The sequence below is a fragment of the Lacerta agilis genome, chromosome 8 (genome assembly GCF_009819535.1).
Source record: "Lacerta agilis isolate rLacAgi1 chromosome 8, rLacAgi1.pri, whole genome shotgun sequence".
Lineage (NCBI taxonomy): Eukaryota > Metazoa > Chordata > Lepidosauria > Squamata > Lacertidae > Lacerta > Lacerta agilis.
Genome location: NC_046319.1, coordinates 26,276,896 through 26,299,994, shown reverse-complemented (window position 1 = coordinate 26,299,994; position 23,099 = coordinate 26,276,896). Strand labels below are relative to the sequence as shown.

Below are 23,099 nucleotides of genomic sequence, written 5' to 3'. Positions count from 1 at the left end.
AAGATTGCAAAATGTGCTTCCACCTAGACGACGCATGCATCCCTCCACATGCTTCCATATATGGGGACAGGATCATATAAAGAAATACACTTCTAATTAGTAATCAACCTTCCTGCGATTCTCACAGCCTGCCTGGAAGTTCTGTGTGCAAGAATGAGGGCTGCCCCTTCTCGATATAGATAGACCCCACAAAGAAAATTAAATATAATCATCCTGCCTTCCTATCGAGCATATTCTTTGCATGAGTCATCCTTGAAATATGTTTATAGTTCCGAAGTTTGTTTCTGATTTGCAAGCATTTTCACATTTGATAAGCACCTGTTGTAAATTTCCATCCACTCATGAACCATTCTTACGATGGGGAGCTAGGAACTGTAAAATATATTTATACATCCTTCACCTGGTGGAGTGTTGCCCCTTAATGCACATTCTGATAAATTCATATCATTGTATTTCCCTGGGCTTTATAGTGGAAGAAGACCCACTTCAACAGGAATGTGACTATTCTGTTCAGAGGGTCGCACTCCTTTCTCACCAACCTTCCGGGGGCTGCTTGCCAGTGGTGGGCAGGGCCAGAGCCAAAAAGGGACAGAGCAACAGAGGAGGAGTAGTTTGAATTTGATATCCCGCTTTATCACTACCCAAAGGAGTCTCAAAGCTGCTAACATTCTCCTTTCCCTTCCTTCCCCACAACAAACACTCTGTGAGGTGAGTGGGGCTGAGAGACTTCAGAGAAGTGTGACTAGCCCAAGGTCACCCAGCAGCTGCATGTGGAGGAGCGGAGACGCGAACCCGGTTCACCAGATTACGAGTCTACCACTCTTAACCACTACACCACACTGGCCCTCAGATGTAGGTGTGTTACCTCTCTACAGTAGGTTTGTGTACACTCTCTCTCTCTCTCTCCAGGCAAGGGAGAGGCATTATCACAGTTCAAGGACACATGACCAGCCAATCAAAAGCACTTGGGGAGGTTTAGAAGCAGAGCTGGTAAAGGCTGTGCTTGCTTGGGATTATGGGCTATGAAACAGTCCCAAGAGCCAGATAGAAAGTCCCAGAGGTCACATTGGGCTCTGAGGTTCCCCATTCCTGGTGCAGGGATATTGTTTACCAGGTGAGCTCTTTCAGCATGGAGTAGTGGGGGAGACCAGGTTTCAAATCCCCACTCAGCCACAAAGCTCATCCTGGGCCACAGTCACTCACTTTCAGCCTAACCTACTTTGCAGGGTTGTTGTGAGGATAAAATGGGGAGGAGGAAAACAGTGGCGGTAGACAGATTAGTAAGTAAGAAGCTGCATTCAGTTTGACAAGCAGTCCTTGCAGAAATATCCAGTGACCCCCACATTTTCTTCCAACTTGAAAGCGCAACTCCCTCCCCACTTTTAAGCAGGGGTCGAGGAGCGGTGGTTCCTCCAAACATTGCAAGTCAACTGCAATTCCCCTTGTCCCTGGCCATTAGCCACGACTGCTGGGGGATGATGGGGAGCTGGAATAAAACAGCATCTGATGGGCCACATCTTCTATAAAGCTTCTGCAATACGGAAGCTGAGCGAAAGGCAAATGGGTGGTATGAGGGCCCTTCACTTCTTCAGACCATTTCTGCTGGAGATACAAATTGGGGGGGGGGGAGTGTGCTGTTGTAACACTCTCTTTGCAGTTTGTTTGCTTGTTTCATAAAATTTATACGCTACTTGATTGTAAAAAAAATAAAAAACAACAACAGTGCGGTTTACCAAAAAAACAATATAATGTACACCAATCATTTAAAACGTAGAAAAAGTTAAGATACTAAAACAGGTTAAGATTCACACCAGTTTTCTAAGCACCCGGCTTTTCTAAACAAGAATGTTTTTAGCAGGATTGGGGACATTCTTGTGCTTGAATCCTGCTTGCTGGTTTCCCACATGCAGCTGTTCAGTCCCTGTGAGAACAGGATGCTGGACTAGATGGGCCATTGGCCTGATCCAGCAGACCTCTTCATGTTGTTACGTTAAAGCATGGGACAGTGGGTGCTTCTTTAGAATGCTAATCTCATTATGGGGGAGAATGGCCTGTATCTTTTTTCCCATTCTGCTTTGGTTAGGCACTCGGTAGGCCGCTTTCCTTAGCAAGCCCTAGCGATAGCTCAATCTCACTTTGCTACAAAAGCTCCAAGGGCCTTGAGGATTTGCATTTGGTGTAAACAAAGCAGACTTTTAATTCGAGGAGATAACGCGGCCAGCAGCACAGCTGCTTGCGGGGGAGCAAGGCCAGAGCAGGGCCGGAACAGCCCTCCCTCCTGCTTTGTTCAACTTTTAATAAGTTTTGGGGGACACACACACCCCACTTGCCAAACGGCGCCTGAAGTAACACCCCCCCCCTGCTTCTCCACCATCACCACCTCCCCATTCACCTATCGCTGGCATGACATGGACTCCCCAAATGGGCTCCCTCCCCATCGAGGGTTCTGCAAAGAAAAGGCGGCCGCCGTGTGAAAAATTATCTTTTAAAATGGAGTTTAATTTGCATATAAGGAACGGGAGATTTATGGCACGCAGCCTAGCTCGGCACTGCATCTGCCTAGGATCAGTCGTAATTTAGATGGCTTGTGACCGATCTTAAATTCTAAAGCACAGGGAAGATGAAGTGCTCTGTTGCCATGTTATTGTCAGGAGTCTAAGACTTACCAGAGATTTATTAGTAATCTTATCACAAACATGTCTCAAGTTTTTGCTTTTAATATGGGCCAAGCTCCTCTGAGGAATGTGCCTCCCCGCAATTATATTTCTGAATGCATGCATTCTGAAGCTTAGTTGATTTCCTTCCCAAAATAAAGCGACCCATCACAGCACTACAGTAGCTCGGGCACATTTTTCCTCTGCTACTTAATAATCAATGTATTCATCATTTTAAAAAGAAGAAGAAAAAAAATCCTGAGGCCCCGAAGCAATGGTTTTTTAGCATATTCTAATGACTAGCGACTTGCAAATTACATTGACCTTTCATGTACATTCTGTAAGCACCTTGTTCTAATGTGTACTGTATTTATAGTTTGCCAATACAAACTAGCCAAAGATTGGATAATTACTGTAATCTATTAGCTCGATTGCTTTGCCTGCTCATTTGTAGCCTGGGCCACGCCAAGTCATTTTCCAAAGCTGCCCTATCTTTCATCTGCTGCAAGCTCTGAAACTCAGGATGGAAGGCTTGTCTTCATGTTAGATGCTCTTGCGTTGCCGGCCAATGTACGTCCACTCGGGAGTAAGTCCTATGGCATTGCATGGGGTTTACTCCCAGCTAGGCGAGGACACAATCTGTCAATTTCAGCTCCCCATTTTTCCAACCTCAATCTCATTTCCCACACATTTCCATATAAGATTCCAGTTTATATATTTTTAAAAGCTGCACAAAAATGTGTGCGCTTTTCTTTAAAGATACACATTTTGTTACGCAATTGTGCCTCATATACTCATTTTTGCAAGCAGTTCCCTGTCGGGGTTTGGTTGCTGGAGCTCCTCGTGCACGGCCTTAGACTGGTTATGCACGAGGTACCAGTTGCGGGGAAAGCGGCCAGCGTTCCGCGTGCTTTTGAGCACGGTCGCCGGCCAAGCCTCACAGTCTGAAGGATGATGAGTAAGCCAATTGAAGACTCTGGTGGAGTGTGAGTTCCTAATTGCCTTCTTTAATGAACAGTTGCCTCGTGAAAATAAATATATACCCTGACTCTGAATAGGCGGACCAAATTAAAGAAATTAAAAATTTTACTTTACTCCCCCCTTTAACCCCAAAGGAAGACAGACACCGGTTGTATCTTTAGTGGCTTCGGCAGAACCCGCGTAGGCTCGTCCCCTAAGCTAAATTCCCCTAAGCTTAAAGACCCTGCGCGCCCAATCTTCCGCGAGGCTAACTAAATAAACTAAAACCGAAATATCTTCCGCGGGCCTAACCCTAGGCTAACCTAAAAGAAAACCTAACTAAGGCTAAACCGAATGATCTTCCGCGATCTAACTCTAACTAAAGAAAAACCCATCCAACCCGTCCAGCCCGCTCCTAGCCCCTTAAACTAAACTTGACTTCAACTAAAACCCAACTAAAAGAACATGAACGAACTCCTCTGCCTAAGCGGGGTGCCTCTGCCTTTTATTAGGGAACAAACGTGACATCATCATTAGTACTTTAACCAATAAAATCACTGTTGCTGCCCTCCAAAAAGGCGGGAAGCAAGTTTAACGCTCATTAACAACTTTGAACATGACCGGATCTACAAAATAAAGGCGGATTAATCTCATAAGTGAACCACACTATTCATTCATGCTTTCACTTTCGCTTTTACGCGCAATTATACCAAAAGTAGACCTCGAAAAACTTATAAAATAACCAAATAAATGTGAATCCATGGCGGATCCGTGAAACGTATTCCGACATATCATCTTTCTTTTTTTATTTTAAATTAAATTATTTTTGATTTAGTTATATAAAAAAGGAAGGTTAGAGATATCATAAGCATTTATCTGACATAAACATTACCATTTGCTTTGATATAAACCTTGACATGAAAAGGCAAAGCGTCAACAGTGCCGACAGCGTCCACATCAAGACTGTGATATAAACACTAGCAACACCATCAACATCCACCCTTTTCATAGGAGGAAATACTTGTACAATAATGTAGCAATAAAGTCATGAAAATAACAAACCACTAGCCGAACATAAAAAGTGATCGATCCGATACACTGTAAACCTTTTAGGCATATATAAATACTTCAATACATAGTGTAACACAACAAATCGTCTTATAAGCATGTATACTTTCGCGTGCAGCGTAAAACAACAAATTACTCCCCAAACACAAGAGAGGACCTGATACAGGTCCAAAATTAAAAATAACGGATAACGACTGCCCAAACATAAGAGAGGTCCCGATCCGGGACCCAAAATTAAAGTATAACTAGAGCTGGGGCTACATGGCCTACCCAGACCCCTCCCCCATTTTTTTTAATTTTTTATTTGGAAAACTGAGGAAAAATGGATAAGGAAACATAAAAGGTGTGTGGCACTGAGGCTACAGAATCGAGGGAACTTTCAGGAAGACAGATTCTGGACTTACCACAGCGACCACAGGTAACGGGGAACTAGGGTCCGATTCCAGAAAGGGGATTTAAGGCACCTAAGTACAAGTGGTTTGTGCCACTAGAGGGGATTTAAGCTACCTATATAAAGGTGTCCCAGCCAGGATGAGGATTTAAACCATCTACGCAAGGGTTTCCAGCGAAACGAAATTGGAATTAAACCAGCTACATAAGGGTCTCCCATTAACAGCAGGAAACAGAGTGAAGGGAAAAGCTGGGAACCTGGTTTACTGCCAAAAGGTAGCATATAGAGGGGGAATCTTTAAAATAAATAGGGGTACCAAAAGGGTAGGACGCCACCAGACTTGACATATATATCTTGAACAAATCCGAGAATGACCAATTCTTTGACCAAAAGGCATATAAATGTTACCACATTTTGAACTACAACTTTTGTAAGCACAACGTGGAGATTTAGGATCATTGAAATAAAACATATATGTATAAACATGTCTATGACTAGAACTGCACAAAGATGATGCTTTGACCTTACATAAACATTTCCATATCATCAAAATTGTGACGCTCTAAATGGAAACCATTTCAGAAAAGCTTTGCATATATAAACATCCATATCATTAATTATCAAGCTATAAGGAAAACACATGTAACATGCGAGGCGGATATTTCAAGAAGCATACAAAGGTAAATATGCAATTTTTACAAGTACAAGACAGGTTTAGAACTGCAAAATGGTGTTGGAGAGGAGGATGAAGACGATGAATGAGTTGCCGGTCGTCTTCTTCTCCGACTACACACGACCATGTAGAAGAAATAGTCCTGGAACTCAGGAAAAGTTCATGGAGCTCAGGAAAGTACTGAAACATCGAGCTCTGAAGAAACAACGATACCTGTAGAAGAAAGGAGGTTAAGCAAGCAAATCAAGGTGATCCGCTAGTGAATGCAGGTATGAGAATAACTGGAACAAATCTAGGCAGCCAGGAACCAAGGGGCTGCCCAGAGGCAAACAAAAGGCATAGGTTGAGGATAGTTGAAGAGTTGCTGCATTTGACAGGAAGTTGAGAAGTTAGCGAATAGCTAACAACCAGAGTTAGACATCACGGCTTGTGATGAAAAGGGAGTATCGAATTTCACGCAAAGTTTGACCAGCGTGTTTCTTGAGTGAAGAATGGAGTTGAGCGCACAAACAGGTGTGGGAAATAGGGGTTCTTTCCGCAGAAGTAGGGACAGTCCTCCGCTGAGAAGATTAAGCAACAAGGGGTTGTCGTTGAAGATGCAGGCTGGCAAGTACCACGCAGGGTTACATGACTTGATCTTCAGGTGAAGAGTTCCTTGCGGAAGACAGTACTTCTGAGCACAAGGAGGAACTGCCTGAAGAGCCTGTAGTAGAGTTCTTGGTTGATGCAGGAAAAGATACTCCAGAAGAATACCTGGGGAGATGCGGAGCATATTTGCAACCAGGTAGAGAGCAACAGAAAGCAGGTGAAAAGGGTTTGCGGTTTTGGTTGGAAACAGGTATGCTGCAAGAAGTGATGGCAGCAATCTGTAGGCACGGTGAGTACCATTCAAAACCAGCCAACAGAATGCCCATGCAAAAGACAGCACGGAACATAGCAAGGAGCGTCCCATGGTTGACGATTGGATCACTGAGACAAAGGAAAGTTTCAACGGCGTGAGAGTGCTTGAAGATGCTGCTGAACAGAACTTGTAGACAGGAGAATTCACCTTACCAAGCAGTGAAATTCTCCAGGAGAACTTTGCAATAGGTTTTCTGCAAGGGACAGTTTGAAGACTATCAAGGGAACACTCTAAAGTCAATGACTGTGGAGCTTTATCCATGAGGTACTGATGGAGAATAAAGAGTTGCATGTGATTCCGGTGTAGCAGCTCTTTGATTAGGGCCTCTGCTGCAGCGAGCTTTTCTGACGTCAGCGCCCATTGGTCGACCCATACAGGGGGTCCTTCCTTCCATGTGAGTGGAAGAGCATGTACTGGCGCTGATGCAAAGGCCCACATCAAAAATGTGTATGGACAACAGTTCTTGCTTTAGACAATAAGTCTCTACCCCAAAGGGTGATAGGCACATCCATAACAAGTGGACGGAGCTGCACCATGGAGCCTGAGTCTGACTGGAAGGTAATCGGATGCACGCTCTGGTGGGCGGGTTCGAAACCTCCGACTCCGAAGACTTCCTGGGTGACAGTCGTTGCCCACTGGTCAGGCCAATCCTTTCTGGCGATCACTGTGACATCTGCGCCTGTATCAAGAAGACCCTTGATCTTTCGTCCACCCATTTCTAAGACGAGATGAGGGCGTTCTTCTGTAATCTTGATTAGCGCCATTGCTGTCTGAGGAGGCAAAGAGTCTACAGGAGCTGTAGGTGTAGAAGTAAGCAAATAGAGTCTGGCAATTTCCAAACCTTTTGTTAGGACACAAGGAACAGTTGAAAATCCTGGAATCAGCAACTGCGATGAATCTGTGATTCGAACTAGGCCTGCAGTCAGTGTGACTGTGGCAGGGAGGCGATCCATCCTAGGCAGGATAAGGCAAATTGAGGTGTCTGGGAATGGACCACGAATGGATGTTGGCAATTGCTGAGCAAACCATGGATTTGAAAAGTAACAGTCCTCTGTTAAGAAGAGTGGTATACCTGGGACAGAAGATTCTTCTTGTTCTTCGTTGGCAGTGTTTGAAGATATCTTTTTGGCTTCGGGTTTTTTGCACTGCTGAAGTTGGCAACTCTGAAGCTGCTTGGCGTTGAGTTGGCAAACTTGGGGTTCTTCCGTTGGTAAGAGTTGCTGATGCTGTTGAACCTGTTGGCATTCAGTCAGTTGTGCATCAAACTGGCAGGATGGAACTTCTTCTTTGACACAAGACAGTTGAAGTGGTTGTCCATGATAATTGTTTGATTGTGGCTGACTGAGCTTAAAAGCTGGAGGTGACACAAAGGTGTGGACATTGTTAACTGGAGTGATGTTTAAGCTTCCACAAGAGGGAGCTGTCTCACTCACTTGCATTCTTTGGCCACATGGAAAGTGATCATCAGCTGGGTTGCAACTTGAACACTGCTGTTTCATCAAGGGCAAATGTCCTTCAATGACAGATTGACCTTGATTTGAAGGTGAATAAAGCTCAGGAGTTGCGAGATTGATCTCAGTAGGATGTCTTCTCAACGTTGAAGGCAATTCTGCGATCAGAGACTTGACTGTGATTGCTTGCTGTGAAGCAGGATCAACATCAGCAGGAACTGAAGGGCGGTCAGCAGAAGGTGAACTGAATGCTGTGTTCTCTACTGGAACCCTTTGAATAGGTAAGGCAGATGATGAAACCTCTGGAACCTGAATGCTTGATGAGGTCACATCTTTTCTCTGGACATCTGAAGAGTGGATATCTCTCTGGATCACTCTTTTTTCCTGATGACCTGGATAAGGAGTAGCGTTGTTCACCTTTCTGGGATGGTTGACCTTCATGATGTTCTTGAACTTGCACCCTATTGTTTTACCGGGGCCGGGGCGCGGCCCGCAGAACCGTTTCCCTGAACTGGAGATGAGGTAGGTGATGTGTTTTGTGGATTCAAGCGACAATCATTCGCCCAATGAAATCCTTTCTGACAGATGGGACATCTCTCTGGCGGCTTGGCAGAAGGCCTTGGCGTTGTTGCGCACTGCGACCGGAAATGCCCATCGCCTCCACACCCATAGCACTTCTTGACTGGCGTAGAGCTGTCTTGAAGTGGCATCTGTACCGCAGCTGCCAAGAGCTGTGCTTTGTAGGAGTGGGTACCGACATTCTGGCAGACGCGTAGCATCTCAGTCAATGTGGCATCTGGACGAGCTGCAACTGCTGTTAGGGCATTCTTGCAGTCATCATTGGCATTTTCAAAGGCAAGTTGTTTTGTCAGCATGTTTCTGGCATGACGATCTTCTATCTGGCGTTCCACTGCAACAATCAGGCGATCCACGAAGTCCCTATAAGGTTCTTTTGGACCTTGCCTAACTGCAGCGAATCCTGATACTGAGCTAGCATCTGTGCGATTGGGTAGTCTGCGCCAAGCTTTGACTACAATGTCTGCTATGGTGACAAGTGCAGCATCAGGTATGGCTAGCTGTTGATTGAGATTGGAGTAATGTCCTGATCCTGTGAGCATGTCTTCTGTGGCAAGTGGCGTTGCACGTCTGGCTGCTACTTCTTTCCACTCTTGCAGGCACAGAAGAGCATCTGTAGGCGACAGGAAGGTGCGAAGAATCAACTTCCAATCAGATGGCAGAAGTCTACTAGTGGACAGTCCTTCAAGTAAACTTCTAGTATAAGGAGCTTGAAGTCCATTTTCGCGTATGGCTTTTCGCAGTTCACGTAGTGTTTCAAAAGGAATAGCTTGATATCTTGCAGGTTGTCCTCCATTAGCACGAATCACTGGAAAGATGTGCATTGGATCAGCACTAAAGTCTATTTGTCCCAAAGCTGCTTCCAAAGCTTGGGTTCTGCAGATGGGCTGCATTGCTGTAGGGTCTGTAGGTGGCATCAGTGAGTTTAAATCTTCTTGATGCTTTCCAAATGATGAGCCACTAGATGGTGCTAAAGAGTCTTTGACATCTGGATGCCTTGAAGATGGCTGACTATGAAGACAAGATGGCTGACTTGAAGTTGGATGAAGACAAGATGGCTGACTTGAAGTTGGATGAAGACAAGATGGCTGACTTGAAGTTGGAGCATAAGGTTGTTGGCTCTGTACTGCAAGTCCTGGCATCTGGATCATCATTGTTTGGCTTTGCTCTTGTCTTGGAATCTGCATTGGTATTGGAGGTGCTGAAGGGTTGGTAAATTGCTGTTGTGCTGCTTGCATTGAAGCTTGGATTGCTGTTGATTGGAAATCAGCTTGCTGCAAAACTGGAGCTGCTGGCTTGAGCGCGGCCTGCAGGGCAGCAGGGTTTGCTGGCAAAAAGGCTGCTTGCTGCTGCTGCTGCTGGATCGCTGGCAAAAGCGCGGCTTGCGATGGAGGAAGCGGGACCGTTGCTTGGAGCGAGGTCCGCGGCTGCTGCTGACTTGAAATCGCTGGCTGGTAAAAGGCCTGCGATGACTGCTGAGCGACTGGCGGTGGGGCAGTCCGCGGCGGGGCTTGAAAGGCCGACGGCGTCTGCTGCACCGGCACAGGCGGCAATGAATCTGGCAACGACAAATTGGACAAGGGCGAGTGCGTGTACGACAACGGGGCCTGAACTGGCTGCTGCGAGGGGGCCGAAAATGGCACAACCGCAAGCGGCAGCACAGGGGCACTATTAAAAGCAGTATTTCCCAAATTCACTGTTCCATTAAGCAAAACATTTCTTGGAGCGATTTGTTGAAAGCAGTTTCTTACTTTGCTCCATACTAATTGTACAGGAATTCCGATTTTCGGGTTGGCCATAAATTCTAACCCGATCCTTTCCCATGAGGCTAAATCTTTCGTTCCTTCCTTAGGGACCCAGGGACAAATTTCCCCAATGGTTTTAACTAAAAGCTCTACTTCTGATTCAGAGACAGGATGACCATTTCTTTTCAAAAGGTACAATAAATCTTCACAAAATTTTACTTGAGCAGTTGAGAGTGAGGAGCCCATTTTTTAAACACTTTTCCAAAACTTTTCCTCCCCCACCCGTAGGCTTCTACTAGGGGACACCGGTTCTACCCGTAGGCTTTAACCGAAAAACCCTGGCACCCGTAGGCTTTAGCCAGAAAACCTCCGCCCCCACCCGTGGGCTTCTACTAGGGGCTACCGGCCCTACCCGTAGGCTTTGACCGAAAAACCTGGCACCCGTAGGCTTTAGCCAGAAAACCTTTCCCTCCCACCCGTAGGCTTTTTCGGGAGACACCGGCCCTACCCGTAGGCTTTGACCGAAAAAACCTGGCACCCGTAGGCTTTTGCCAGAAAAACTTTCCCTCCCACCCGTAGGCTTTTGGGAGACACCGGCCCTACCCGTAGGCTTTGACCGAAAACCCTGGCACCCGTAGGCTTTTGCCAGAACCCTTCCCACCCGTAGGCTTTAGGGAAGACCTTACTCTGCCCGTAGGCTTACACTAAACTCCTTGCCGCTCTACCCGGGGACCCCTTGGGGCAAAATATACGCGCGCGACTTCTATTTACAGTACTTTGGGCAAGCGGTGGATTCGCGCTACTGCAGCGAAATCCTGGATAAACCGGGCCGTTATACCTCACCTCTCAATGTCTGTTTCCGAGCCACTTCCGATATGTTGCCTTTAACCGGAGTCTTCGTGGAAGCGATTTTTGACTACGCTTTGCCTCACACGGGGCACCACTTGTCGGGGTTTGGTTGCTGGAGCTCCTCGTGCACGGCCTTAGACTGGTTATGCACGAGGTACCAGTTGCGGGGAAAGCGGCCAGCGTTCCGCGTGCTTTTGAGCACGGTCGCCGGCCAAGCCTCACAGTCTGAAGGATGATGAGTAAGCCAATTGAAGACTCTGGTGGAGTGTGAGTTCCTAATTGCCTTCTTTAATGAACAGTTGCCTCGTGAAAATAAATATATACCCTGACTCTGAATAGGCGGACCAAATTAAAGAAATTAAAAATTTTACTTTACTCCCCCCTTTAACCCCAAAGGAAGACAGACACCGGTTGTATCTTTAGTGGCTTCGGCAGAACCCGCGTAGGCTCGTCCCCTAAGCTAAATTCCCCTATGCTTAAAGACCCTGCGCGCCCAATCTTCCGCGAGGCTAACTAAATAAACTAAAACCGAAATATCTTCCGCGGGCCTAACCCTAGGCTAACCTAAAAGAAAACCTAACTAAGGCTAAACCGAATGATCTTCCGCGATCTAACTCTAACTAAAGAAAAACCCATCCAACCCGTCCAGCCCGCTCCTAGCCCCTTAAACTAAACTTGACTTCAACTAAAACCCAACTAAAAGAACATGAACGAACTCCTCTGCCTAAGCGGGGTGCCTCTGCCTTTTATTAGGGAACAAACGTGACATCATCATTAGTACTTTAACCAATAAAATCACTGTTGCTGCCCTCCAAAAAGGCGGGAAGCAAGTTTAACGCTCATTAACAACTTTGAACATGACCGGATCTACAAAATAAAGGCGGATTAATCTCATAAGTGAACCACACTATTCATTCATGCTTTCACTTTCGCTTTTACGCGCAATTATACCAAAAGTAGACCTCGAAAAACTTATAAAATAACCAAATAAATGTGAATCCATGGCGGATCCGTGAAACGTATTCCGACAGTTCCCCATGATGTAATGCATCATTTTTACTAATAGCTCCCCCCCCCCAGGTGCACTTCTCTCTAATATATGTACACCTTTTTTATTTTGGTGGAAAACTGTACCACAACATTCAGATAAGTGCAGAGTTTGAAGGCCTGCTGTGCTTCAGGAAAGTGCCATGGATGCCAGGTTTGTAGCCAAGAGCAAAACATGAAGGCGAGCCTGACCCAGCTCAAGGATCCATTTATTTTCAAATAAAAGGATCTTTCTTGGTCCTCAGTGTCAGGATGCTCTTTGCAACTGACAGAAACCATGGCTCGCCAGCTGTAAACTGTAGGGAAGCCCTCCTCCAACTTTCAACCCATCACCTTGACCTCTGAAGAGCATTTAATAATAGCTTCTTGCTCCTGGTCTCCTAAGGAGGTGTGTGTTCGCGTGCACAAATTTGGGGTAGGATGGAGAGGGCTGCTGATCCCAACGTTTCACACAATGCCTTAAAATCATTTCCTAAAAGCAGTGGTTATTGCAGCTGCTGTCAGATAAGAGATCCCACATTGCAAGAATTAGTTCAGGCCTTGTTTCTGTTCCTCTCCGTTGACAGTCTGTTTCAAAGACAGTTATGGATAGATAACACTGCAGACACTGGTAATTAAAACAACACTAATTTTGTCTCAGTGGCTGCACTTTGTTGTTTGAAATCATCTATCATGGCCTTCATGCTTCATACAATGAGAAGACATTTGTCTAGTCTCTCTTTTTGCTTGGTCAACACTTTTGCTAATACCCCAAGCATACCTGAATGCTATTATACTTTTTATTATTATTACTATTAAGGAGGGGGGGCAGAGAGATAACGTTCTTGGTTTTTGACATTTTTACCCCGATTAACAAAGCAAGCCGGCGCACTCTCTCAAATGAGCATGCTGCGGCATCTGTAAGGAATAATGTTATCATGTCCACGTTGATTTCTTTTGTTTCAGATTATTTTCAGGAGATAAACAACAACAACATCAACAACAACAACAAAGCAGGCCCTGCTCATTTGCACGGCAGAGTAAATCGCCATGATACCAATCTCTATTCCCTGTGGATAATAATAAAAAAGCAAAAACCCTCTTAATCTATACATCCACAACAAAATAAATGTTACATATCCTCTGGGGGTTGGGTATATATACCTAGATAGATAGATATTGTATTCTGTGTGCATTAGTCTAATTGATAGAAAGACACTAAAGTTCACTTCAAAGTACATTTTAATGCCGTTATACGCCCTGCGTTTAAACATTAAGAACTACACCAAGCAAACGCTTTTCTATCAGAGCTATTAAAATTCAAGAAAAATTGTGCATTGTAAGAGGAGGAACGGCTGAGGTATTATTGACAAATTAAACCTGAGGAGAGACAATAAAGTAGAAAAATAAAGCAATAAAGAGCAATTTTGGGAGGCTGATCTTAAATGACACCGACAAAATAAGTTATAAGAGATAAAATAAAAAACAACCTGAAACCAAAATTGTGCTTTTTTTTTTTTAAGGGCAATTCTTATTTATAAGAGGAAGACAAGCTTGCAGAAGCCACAAGCAGAGGAGACCAATCACAAGTTCAGGGTCCCCGGTTCTCCATATTATTCCATATTCTCACATCAACAGACCCTCCAAGTGTCCCTATTTTCCAGGGACGTCCCGAATTTAGAGAAGCCATCCTGGTTTCTGATTTGATCCTGGAATGTCCCACTTTTCATCAGGGTGTCCCTATTTTCATTGGAGAAATGTTGGAGGGTGTAGAGTTATCCGACCCCCGAGATGTCTGAAGGCAATCCTGTATAGGGAAGAGTTTTTAAATGTTTTCTTACGTTTTTATATACAGTCGTATCTTGGTTGACGAAAGCCTTGTGGCTCCAACGTTTTGGCTCCTGAACGCCACAAACCTGGAAGTGAGAGTTCCGGTTTGTAAACGTTCTTTGGAACTCGAACATCCGCCGTGGCTTCTGCAGCTTCCGATTGGCTGCAGGAGCTTCCTGCAGCCAATCAGAAGCTGCGCCTTGGTTTCTGAATGTTTTGGAAGTCGAACAGACTTCCGGAATGGATTCCGTTCAACTTCCAAAGTACCACGGTATATTGGAAGCTGCCCAGAGTGCCTGGGGCAACCCAGTAAGATGTGTGGGGTATAAATAGTAAAATTATGATTATGGAATGCGACGTCCCTATTTTCATCGGAGAAATATTGGGAGGCAGTGTGGTTGAGTGCTTAGAGGGTCAGACTAGGACCTGGGAGACCAGGGTTCGAATCACCACTTGGCCATTAAGCTCACCTTGAGCCAGTCACTGCTTCCCAGCCTAACCTACCTCACAGGGTCGTTCTCCCTCCATTTTCTATCTCTCCTCCTCCTATCTCCTCCTCCTCCTTGGTTCCCACTGCCCCCCTCCTGAAGAAGAAGGCAGGAAGATGAAGGCAGTTTCTCTGCAGAAACCGTGACCCTGGAATTGTGACCCTGACAGTGAGGCAAGCCCAGGCAACATCCAAAGATCCGTAGCTGGGTGATTGGACAGGGCTGCGGAGCTTCTTGTAAGAGAAAAATTATGCACTCAACATGATGTCAAAGCTGACCCTTACCAACATGGGATTGCTTCCCTGAATAAGCATTTACAAGGTCAAGTCAAACACTTTAAACCCAGCCAAATACAAGTCTGTTATGCTACTGCAACTGGCAGGAACCAGGGGGGAGGAGACAGGGGCAGGGTGAGGCCGGGGATGGGTGGGGAGAGAATCAGAATTAAAATAGGCATCTCCCACAGCAGTACAAATCCTTCTTTAAAAGACTAATTATATGTAAGATCCCGATATCTCTCTCTCTCTCTCTCTCTCTCTCTCTCTCTCTCTCTCTCTCTCTCTCTCTCTCTCTCTTTCTCTCTCCATCCCGTTTCCTGTGTTTTGGTGCGGGATGTGGAATAAATTTTGGTTCAGTTTGTATTTTTTAATACAAACCTCCCCAAACTCACACTTCCCAAAACAATTCATGAACCAAAACGCAGTGACCCTTCAAAATTCACACTTCTCCAAATGTTATGATTCTACAACAGAGGTGTATGAAACTGCATATATTAGGGGAGATTATTTGCAAAAAATAAATAAATAAAAATAAAATGTTCGCATTAGGAAAATCACACAGTATATTTTTGAGGAGGACTTCGCACTAAACTCCTGATGAATGGCTCAGAGGACGCAACAAAGCAAAAAACAAACAGACGCAGAAAATTGGTGTACTACATTTAAGATAGCAAAAACAAGAAACTGGAAAAAAGTGGAATTGACAGAATGGTCCATCTTGTGTGGGTGCATAATTATTCAAGAATGTATATGTATATATTACGACTATTACTACACACAACATAGATATATAGATCTATAATCATCCATAAGCAGGAATTCAGGCCAAAAGTAGTACCCTAATTGCTCTCTCAGGGAAAGTATGAAAGCAGGTACCTCCGTGGCATAGATGTGTCTCTGTGTATGCGTGGAAAAACAAAGGCAGGAGTGCAGATCATAGATCAAACTGATTTGGGAAGTAGAACAATTCATTTAAAATGGTATATTCTGATTTTTTTTTAGGTATTCCTTAACTACTTAAAATCTGATGGGAGGTCGTTCCACAGGGAGGACGCCACTGCCGAGGGTGCCCTCTGCCTGGTTCCCTGTAACTTCACTCCTCGCAGTGAGGGAACAGTCAGAAGGCCCTCAGAGGAGGAGGACCTCAGTGTCCGGGCTGAACAATGGGAGTGGAGATGCTGCTTCAAGTATACTGGGCTGAGGCTGTTTAGGACTTTAAAGGTCAGCACCAACACTTTGAATTGTGCTCAGAAACGTACTGGGAGCCACTGAAAATCCTTTAGGGCTGGTGTTATATGGTCCCAGCAGCCACTCCCAGTCTAGCTGCCGCATTCTGGATTAGTTGTAGTTTCCAAGTCACCTTCAGTGGTAGCCCCATGTAGAGCACGTTGCAGTAGTCCAAGCAGGAGATAACCAGGGCATGCACCACTCTGGCGAGACAGTCTGCGAGCAGGTAGGGTCTCAGCCGGCGTACCAGATGGAGCTGGTAGAGAGCCGCCCTGGACACAGAAATGACCCATGCCTCCATGGACAGCTGTGAGTCCAAAATGACTCCCAGGCTGGGTACGTGGGCCTTCAGGGACACAGTTACCCCATTCATGACCAGAGAGTCCCCCATCCCTGCCCACCCCCTGTGCCCCAAAACAGTACTTCAACCTCAATCCATTAGCCACCATCTATCCTCCAACTGCCTCCAGACACTCACACAGGACATTCACTTACTTCATTGTTCCCAATTGAAAAGAGAGTTAGAGCTGGGTATCACCTGCATACTGGTGAACACCCAACCCAGACCCCCCTGATGATCTCTCCCAGCGGCTTCATATAGATGTTAGAAAGCATGCGGGAGAGGACAGAGCCCCGGGGAGCCCCACAAGTGAGAGCCCAGGGATCTGAGCATTCATCCCCCAAATCCATATTCTGGGCATGGCCCAGGAGGAAGACTCCCTGCTCTCACACACAACTATTTCTGCTCCCCTCCTTGAATTTTCAGTTTAAAAAAAAAAATTAAAAGCAGCCATTTAATTTATAGGAATGTCAGCGGAATCATTCAGATGATATTCTACCCAGTTGCCCCCAAAACTCCTTCCTTGGAAAGGTGGTGGTGAGTCGGCTCAAATTCTTGCTCTCTGGTTATATTCATGATATCTATTTTGGAAAAATGAGATTTATGTAGGGCGTAATAGTTTCAATCCCAACACGCCAATGCTTTTAAATACACTCTCAGAGCGTGCCTCCCCTCTTTTTCTGTCTTGCTCTTAGACATCATTTCAGCACCAGGTAAAGTAATTTTTAGTCCTCTCCCCCCCCCAACCTGTCCCATATTTTGCCCATGCTATCCTTTATTTTGCCTGACCAAAGGTGGCAACCCTCGGTAGAATTTAAATAAGTGACCAAATGTCCAATCAAGTCAAAGCGTGGAAACTTAGCCTGCATGTAATTTTTTAAGCTCTTGTTTGAAGACTTTACTAACAAAGCCTCGATGTTGTGAACAGTTGCTTAACATATCATATTAGTACAAATGCATTAAAAAAAAAAAAACCTCACACGAGACATGAACAGGCTTCCCGTTTTGCAACGGATGAGGCACAAATCCTTTTTTTTTTTTTACAAATCATTCTCAGGAGTTGGTCTCATACTTTCCGTTCTCCTCTCTCCACCTCTTTCTTGCCTTGAGAGGTTGTTGTAATGTGTGTTAAACCACACAGTGCAATTTTAACTTGTAATCTCAGGAAAGAAATATGCTAGTCTAAACAAAACAAAACGAAAAAAATTGTAAAGAAATGAGCGATGATGCAGCCTGGGCACAGGAACTCAGACAGAGCTGCTGCGCTGCTCAAAAGCACCACCCAAAGGCAGAAAAGATGTAAAGTCATTGAGAAAATTACTACACTTTCCCCACCTCTCTCTCTCTCTCTCCTTTTTTTTCTTTTTTGTTAATTTCAGCAGTATCTGAATGTAAAAAATGACAGTGCTGAAGAAGTTGACAGAGGGTTTTGATTGAAGTGACTGATCTTCACAGCTGCACCTGCAGAAAATTGATGATAATGCTGTCTAAACCATTCATTATGATTTGGAATTTTACTCCGATGAATACGAGATTTACAAATTTGCAAGACATGTGTTGTAGATAATAAGACAAAGTGCTGTTTTCAAATGAAAATTCCTTTGACCTAATTTTATCACACACACACACACACACACACCACATCACCAAAATCTAGGAGGGAGAGCTCACCGTTTATTTCAAATCGCGTTTTTCCCAGCCATCTGCCACTGTACATTTATGCACCTAGGATAAGATACTAATGAAAGGGAATACCCTGCTCTTATAGTGGGGCTTGTTGCTGTCGTTAGAATTACTGTACAAGCACACCAGGTTGACGCTTATTCTGTGCCTTCACTGCAAGAATCAGCCTTCCAAAAGTAAAGAAGACATTGATCCCTTTCAGCGATCAGGCTTTTTATAGGTACGCACAAACTCATTTTGCATTTATTGTTATGTATTTATTACAGCAATTCCTAAAGTGCCCTTCAAACAGAAATCCCCTGGGTGGCTTCTATAAAAGGAAAACACACACAAACAAAATACAAGTAAAACAAATTACAACACCAGGTAGCAAGATCTTAAGAGCCAGGCTTAGAACTAATTTATTAGGGCAAACACGAGGCATTAAAAACGCCTCAGGAAACAAAGCAAGCTGTCTGTCTGGTACAAAAAACCACATCAGGTGGACCTCTCGGCTGAGAGTGTTCTGTAAGTCAGGTGCCACCACCAAGAAGCCTGCCCTGGGACCTTAGAGTGAAGGGCAGGTTATAAATTGTAATATAACAACAACAACACAACACCCACAAACACAGGATGGCATTCACATATCGCAGTCCTGTGTGTGTGCCCACACAGATGGACACCCACACAAAACACACCCACACAAATACACCAATATTAAATAATCGTCCAGCATTGTAAGCCGCTGAAGTAAGTGTGTCTATTGGTGGTACAAATACAGTATTTCAAGTAAATACAGTATTTTTGCACAAATGTTTTCATCATCACTGTGATCCATTTACAGCCTATATTCTCCGGATAGTATTGATTAAAATATTCTACACAGCGATGGGAGGAGGCATCATTTCTCGTTCCTGCTCTGTGTGCTGAGCACCACGGAGTGCTGTTTCCATTCTGCTGCAGCTCGCTACGTTATTCGTCATGTTGCCTGCTATGGCAAAAGGATGCAAGTTGCATAAGGTATGTGATCATTACGTTATTCCACCCCCGTTCATTTCAAAGCAAAGGAAATGCAATGCAAATTGGGAGGAAGGGGGGTTGACATGTTAAGCAGGTACTTTACGCTTTTTTCCCAGACTGTAAGCAACAACTGCAGCAAATCGTATTTGCTGACTTGATTTCCATTCTGGGCATGGCATGAATCAGCAAACACTAGCTTTCTCCACTCCTTTTTTGGTTGGAATTCTCTGAAATCCCTAATTCTCACCCACCTTTCTTTCCTAGGGCATCTAACAAATAAAGGCTTGATTAATAATAATAATAATAATAATACAATATCATTTTTGTAAAATAAATAAAAACATTTCTTAACGTAGCCAGTGGAAAAACAGAAATTCAGCCATTGACCTGAGTTTTAAGCTGCAAACTGAATGTCAGTTGGAGGGGAGGAGCACAGACACTTCTTCCACAGCCTGGGGGCCAAAACCAAGAGAGTCCTGCCTTACATTTCTTATCTGTACATCATTTAATGCCAATATGGTTTCTAAGTGGTTTACAATTTTTTTTAATTGCACTGCACTGTCAAAGTACGGAATAATTAAAATTACACCATAGTTAAAATTTGCGATGAAATACTCCCGTAGTAAAATAAAATAGGAAAATCCTTGATCAAAATATGCAATAACACAATCCCATTAAAATAGCACAGCAAATAAAGCAGGCAGCTCAGAGCAAGAGTATAATGCTGTATAAGCATTTACCTCAGCCTCTCCACTAACCCATCCAATGCCAGTATCCACCCACATATGCTGGTGACAGTGAGATGGTACTGGCTCATCTCACTGACTGTTGAGCCACAATATTTTGGGTATGCAATAACCTTGATAAAAAAAATTTGTTTTGAACTGTCCCCATGAAGCTTAAATCCCCCTGAGGACCGAGAGCCAGGAGGAAGTGAAACCATATTGTTTCTATCAAGAATGGGGGATTGTGTCCCTCCAGATGTTGTTGGACTCTAGTCCTCATCAGGCCCACCCACCATGGCCAATGGACAAACCAGACAGGTGTTGGAGACCAACAACACCTGAAGAACCATATTCTATATCCCTAGTTCAAAGACAGCATGCCTGTGGATACCGTTGCTTGAACCTGCAAGATGGGAGAGTGATCTTCTGCTCAGGTCCGGCTTGTGAGCTTCTCATTAAGGCATATATCTGGTTGGTCACCATGCGAACAGGGTGGTAGACTGGATGGATCCTGGGACTGATCCAGGAGAGCTCTTGTTGCATTCTTAACCTGAGTCTCTACAGATGTTGTTGGACTCTAACTCACATCTGCATACCCCTCAACAGTCCCAATTTGAGCGGGAGCTTCTGGAATTACAAAATCCATCCTGTCTTCTTGTTGGCTCCTGGAATGTCCAAGGTTGAGTTAGCTGAATTGCACCAGAGCCCCAGACCAAAAGATACTTCAGGCTCTCCTTATGCTCCTGCATCCTTGTTTGACTCCACCTGTGATCGCAGCCTACCCTTTCTTTCTTTCTTTCTTTCTCCAAATCTTTATTAGGCATTACATATACAGACCATCTTAAAACATCCATATACAACAATTTTAAAATATATACAAAGAAACAGCCATGTAAGATATATAGTAACAGTGACCCTACCCTTCCTTCATGCCCTTCAGAGAATGGCCTCCTTGGCTTCACTCCAGGAGGCTGGCCAGTACAGGCTTCTCTAGGCATCTGCACCTCTGTGACTGAGGCAGCCCACCTGCCACCTGACCGGGAGGGACAAGGAGAGGCTGGTAGCACTGGAGAGGCTGTGAATGTGACTGTCCCGAGGCAATGCTATTGGCTGCACTGTCCCACACCAAGTGAGTGGCTCACATGAGGTTGGGACTTTGAGGCCTAGCAGTGAAAGGAATGGAAATAAGTTTCTATGCCCCTGCTCCCACTGCTGCCAGACCAGTTCAGAGCTAGCACTGAGAGGAGGAGGGAGACCATCTGATAAGGTGGCAAGGGCTGGGTGGGAACTCCGGGGTCCCCTCAAAGGAGCCATGACATAAAAGTGCCCCCCTTTTGTGGGAATGTTCAGGGAGACAGGAGAGGATATTTTGTTTAATGATATCCTTCCTAACTTGCAGGTTCTATGTCTTAGCAGAGTTTAAGCATTCCCCTTTAAATGCACAGCGGTTTGCTTGTTGCAGGTTCATCTGAACCTCTCTATATAGGATTCTTGGTAAGATCCCTTCTTGTCCCTCTTAAAAAGAATATGCACGACACAACAATCTTATTAAAGTGAACATAAAAGTAGTTTACTCACATTCATTCAGTTCACAGTTAGATCCCTGAAGGCAGACTTGGGTTACAAAAGTATATATACATGTGGAACTATCCTATAAGGGAGTTAGTTCCAAGTGACTGTAGACAGGCAGTCACTTCTGCTCACACATAGAGAAAAATAAAATAGAGAAGTGCAGACAGAAAGGTGTGCTCCCTGTCTTGCTCTTGTTCCCCAGGCAGAGAGAGAGCCAGATTAGACCACACCCACCTTTAGTCACATGCAGAGGAAGTTTGTCCCAGCTCAGGAGGAAACAGGAAGTTTTCTCCTAGCTGGTACAAAGCATCCCCTAGCGTGTCCGCTCTAGGAATGTTGTACTTGACTGCTATGTGTTTCACATCCCACACCTTTCCCTCTTGGGTTCTGTGTGGAGGTGGGAGCATCATGATTTTGATCGGCAGGATGTTGGAGGGTATGAATCAGCCTCAACCAGCATGGTCAATGGTCAGGGGTGAGGAGAGTTGTAGTGCAGCAGCATCTTGAGGGGCAAAGATTCACCATCCCTGGATTATAGTATATTGTTTATAGACTCTCTGGTGTTTCAGGAGACCCCTTTCCCTGCTGTTTCGGTAGAAGGAGCAAACAGAAGAATCTTTACCAGTGTGTGTTCTGATGTGGCCCTGCAGGAGCCAAGGCCTGGAGAAGGCTTTGCCGCAAATTTTACACACGCAGGGCAGGGTATGGCTTCGGATGTGCATCTTGAGAGCTCCCAGGCTCACGTACTCCTTCTCACAGTTTTTGCAGCTGAAAGATTTCCTGGCTTGGGAGTCGCAGTGCAATTGTCTGTGCTTGGAAAGGCCTACAAAGGTGGAGTAGGACTTGTTGCATTGGCTGCAGTGGGATTTCTCCGCTTCAGTGGCAGAAGAAGATGGGCTGGGCGGGTCAGAGGTTGTCTTGCCATCCTCCTCTTCGCTGGAGGACAGGTCCAGGGGTTTGGAGCCAGGGCTGGGAGGAGAACTGGCACTTTTCTTATACTCCGGCTCAGAGGTGAAGAAATTGGAGAGCAGCCCTGTGTCCCATACAAGTGGAGGGTAGTAGGAACCAGCACTCAGCAGATCAGGCTGGGGGATGACAGAGATGGGGTACTTCTCATACAAACACGGGGAGACGATCACAGTCTGGCTTTCCCGTTCACTGTAATTGGGCTTCTTGCTGGCCGAGAAATGCTTCTTCACCAGGAAAGAGCGCGGCATCTTGCTGGGGAGTCTGGCGGCGCCGAGGCGGCTCCAATCCAAGCATTGTGGAGGTCAGGAGTGGCAATGCCCTCGGTGCATTTCTAAAGGAAGTCTGCAAAAGAAATTAAACCTCTACGCGACCAGTCGGCGTCCTTGGTAGAAGGAGCCCTGTGACATCATCAGCAAAACCAGAGGTTGCCATGTCTGGTTGGATGAAACGGCACTGTGGGCAAATTCAGAAGTTGCTTAGCGGCTCACCTTCCTTAACAATTAGCTACAGCGCCCTCTGTTCTTATGTGCAAATGCCCATTTTGCTGAACCAAGATTCATTTGTCTGTATAGCAATAGGAATAAAAGAAAATTCCCTATCCAGAAGTTATTTATTAATGCAGAAAGTAGGTTGTCTTGGGGGTTTCCCCCCCTCTCTCCCTAACTAGGTGCACTTCTCTTGCTGAGTAGAAAAA

The 23,099-nt window shown here is 45.1% G+C and overlaps 1 protein-coding gene across 1 annotated transcript; it reads right to left on the bottom strand.

Annotated features, from left to right (window-relative positions):
* Positions 1-21,954: 21,954 nt before the first annotated feature.
* On the bottom strand, positions 21,955-22,699 carry LOC117051058 (protein snail homolog Sna-like). Its single transcript, XM_033157110.1, has one exon. The coding sequence runs from the start codon at positions 22,651-22,653 to the stop codon at positions 21,955-21,957; it is 699 nt and encodes a 232-aa protein (XP_033013001.1). The 5' UTR covers positions 22,654-22,699.
* Positions 22,700-23,099: the final 400 nt, after the last annotated feature.

Coding starts and splice junctions, on each gene's coding strand:
- LOC117051058 (XM_033157110.1), bottom strand. CDS start 22,653: ATGCCGCGCTCTTTCCTGGTGAAGAAGCATTTCTCGGCCAGCAAGAAG.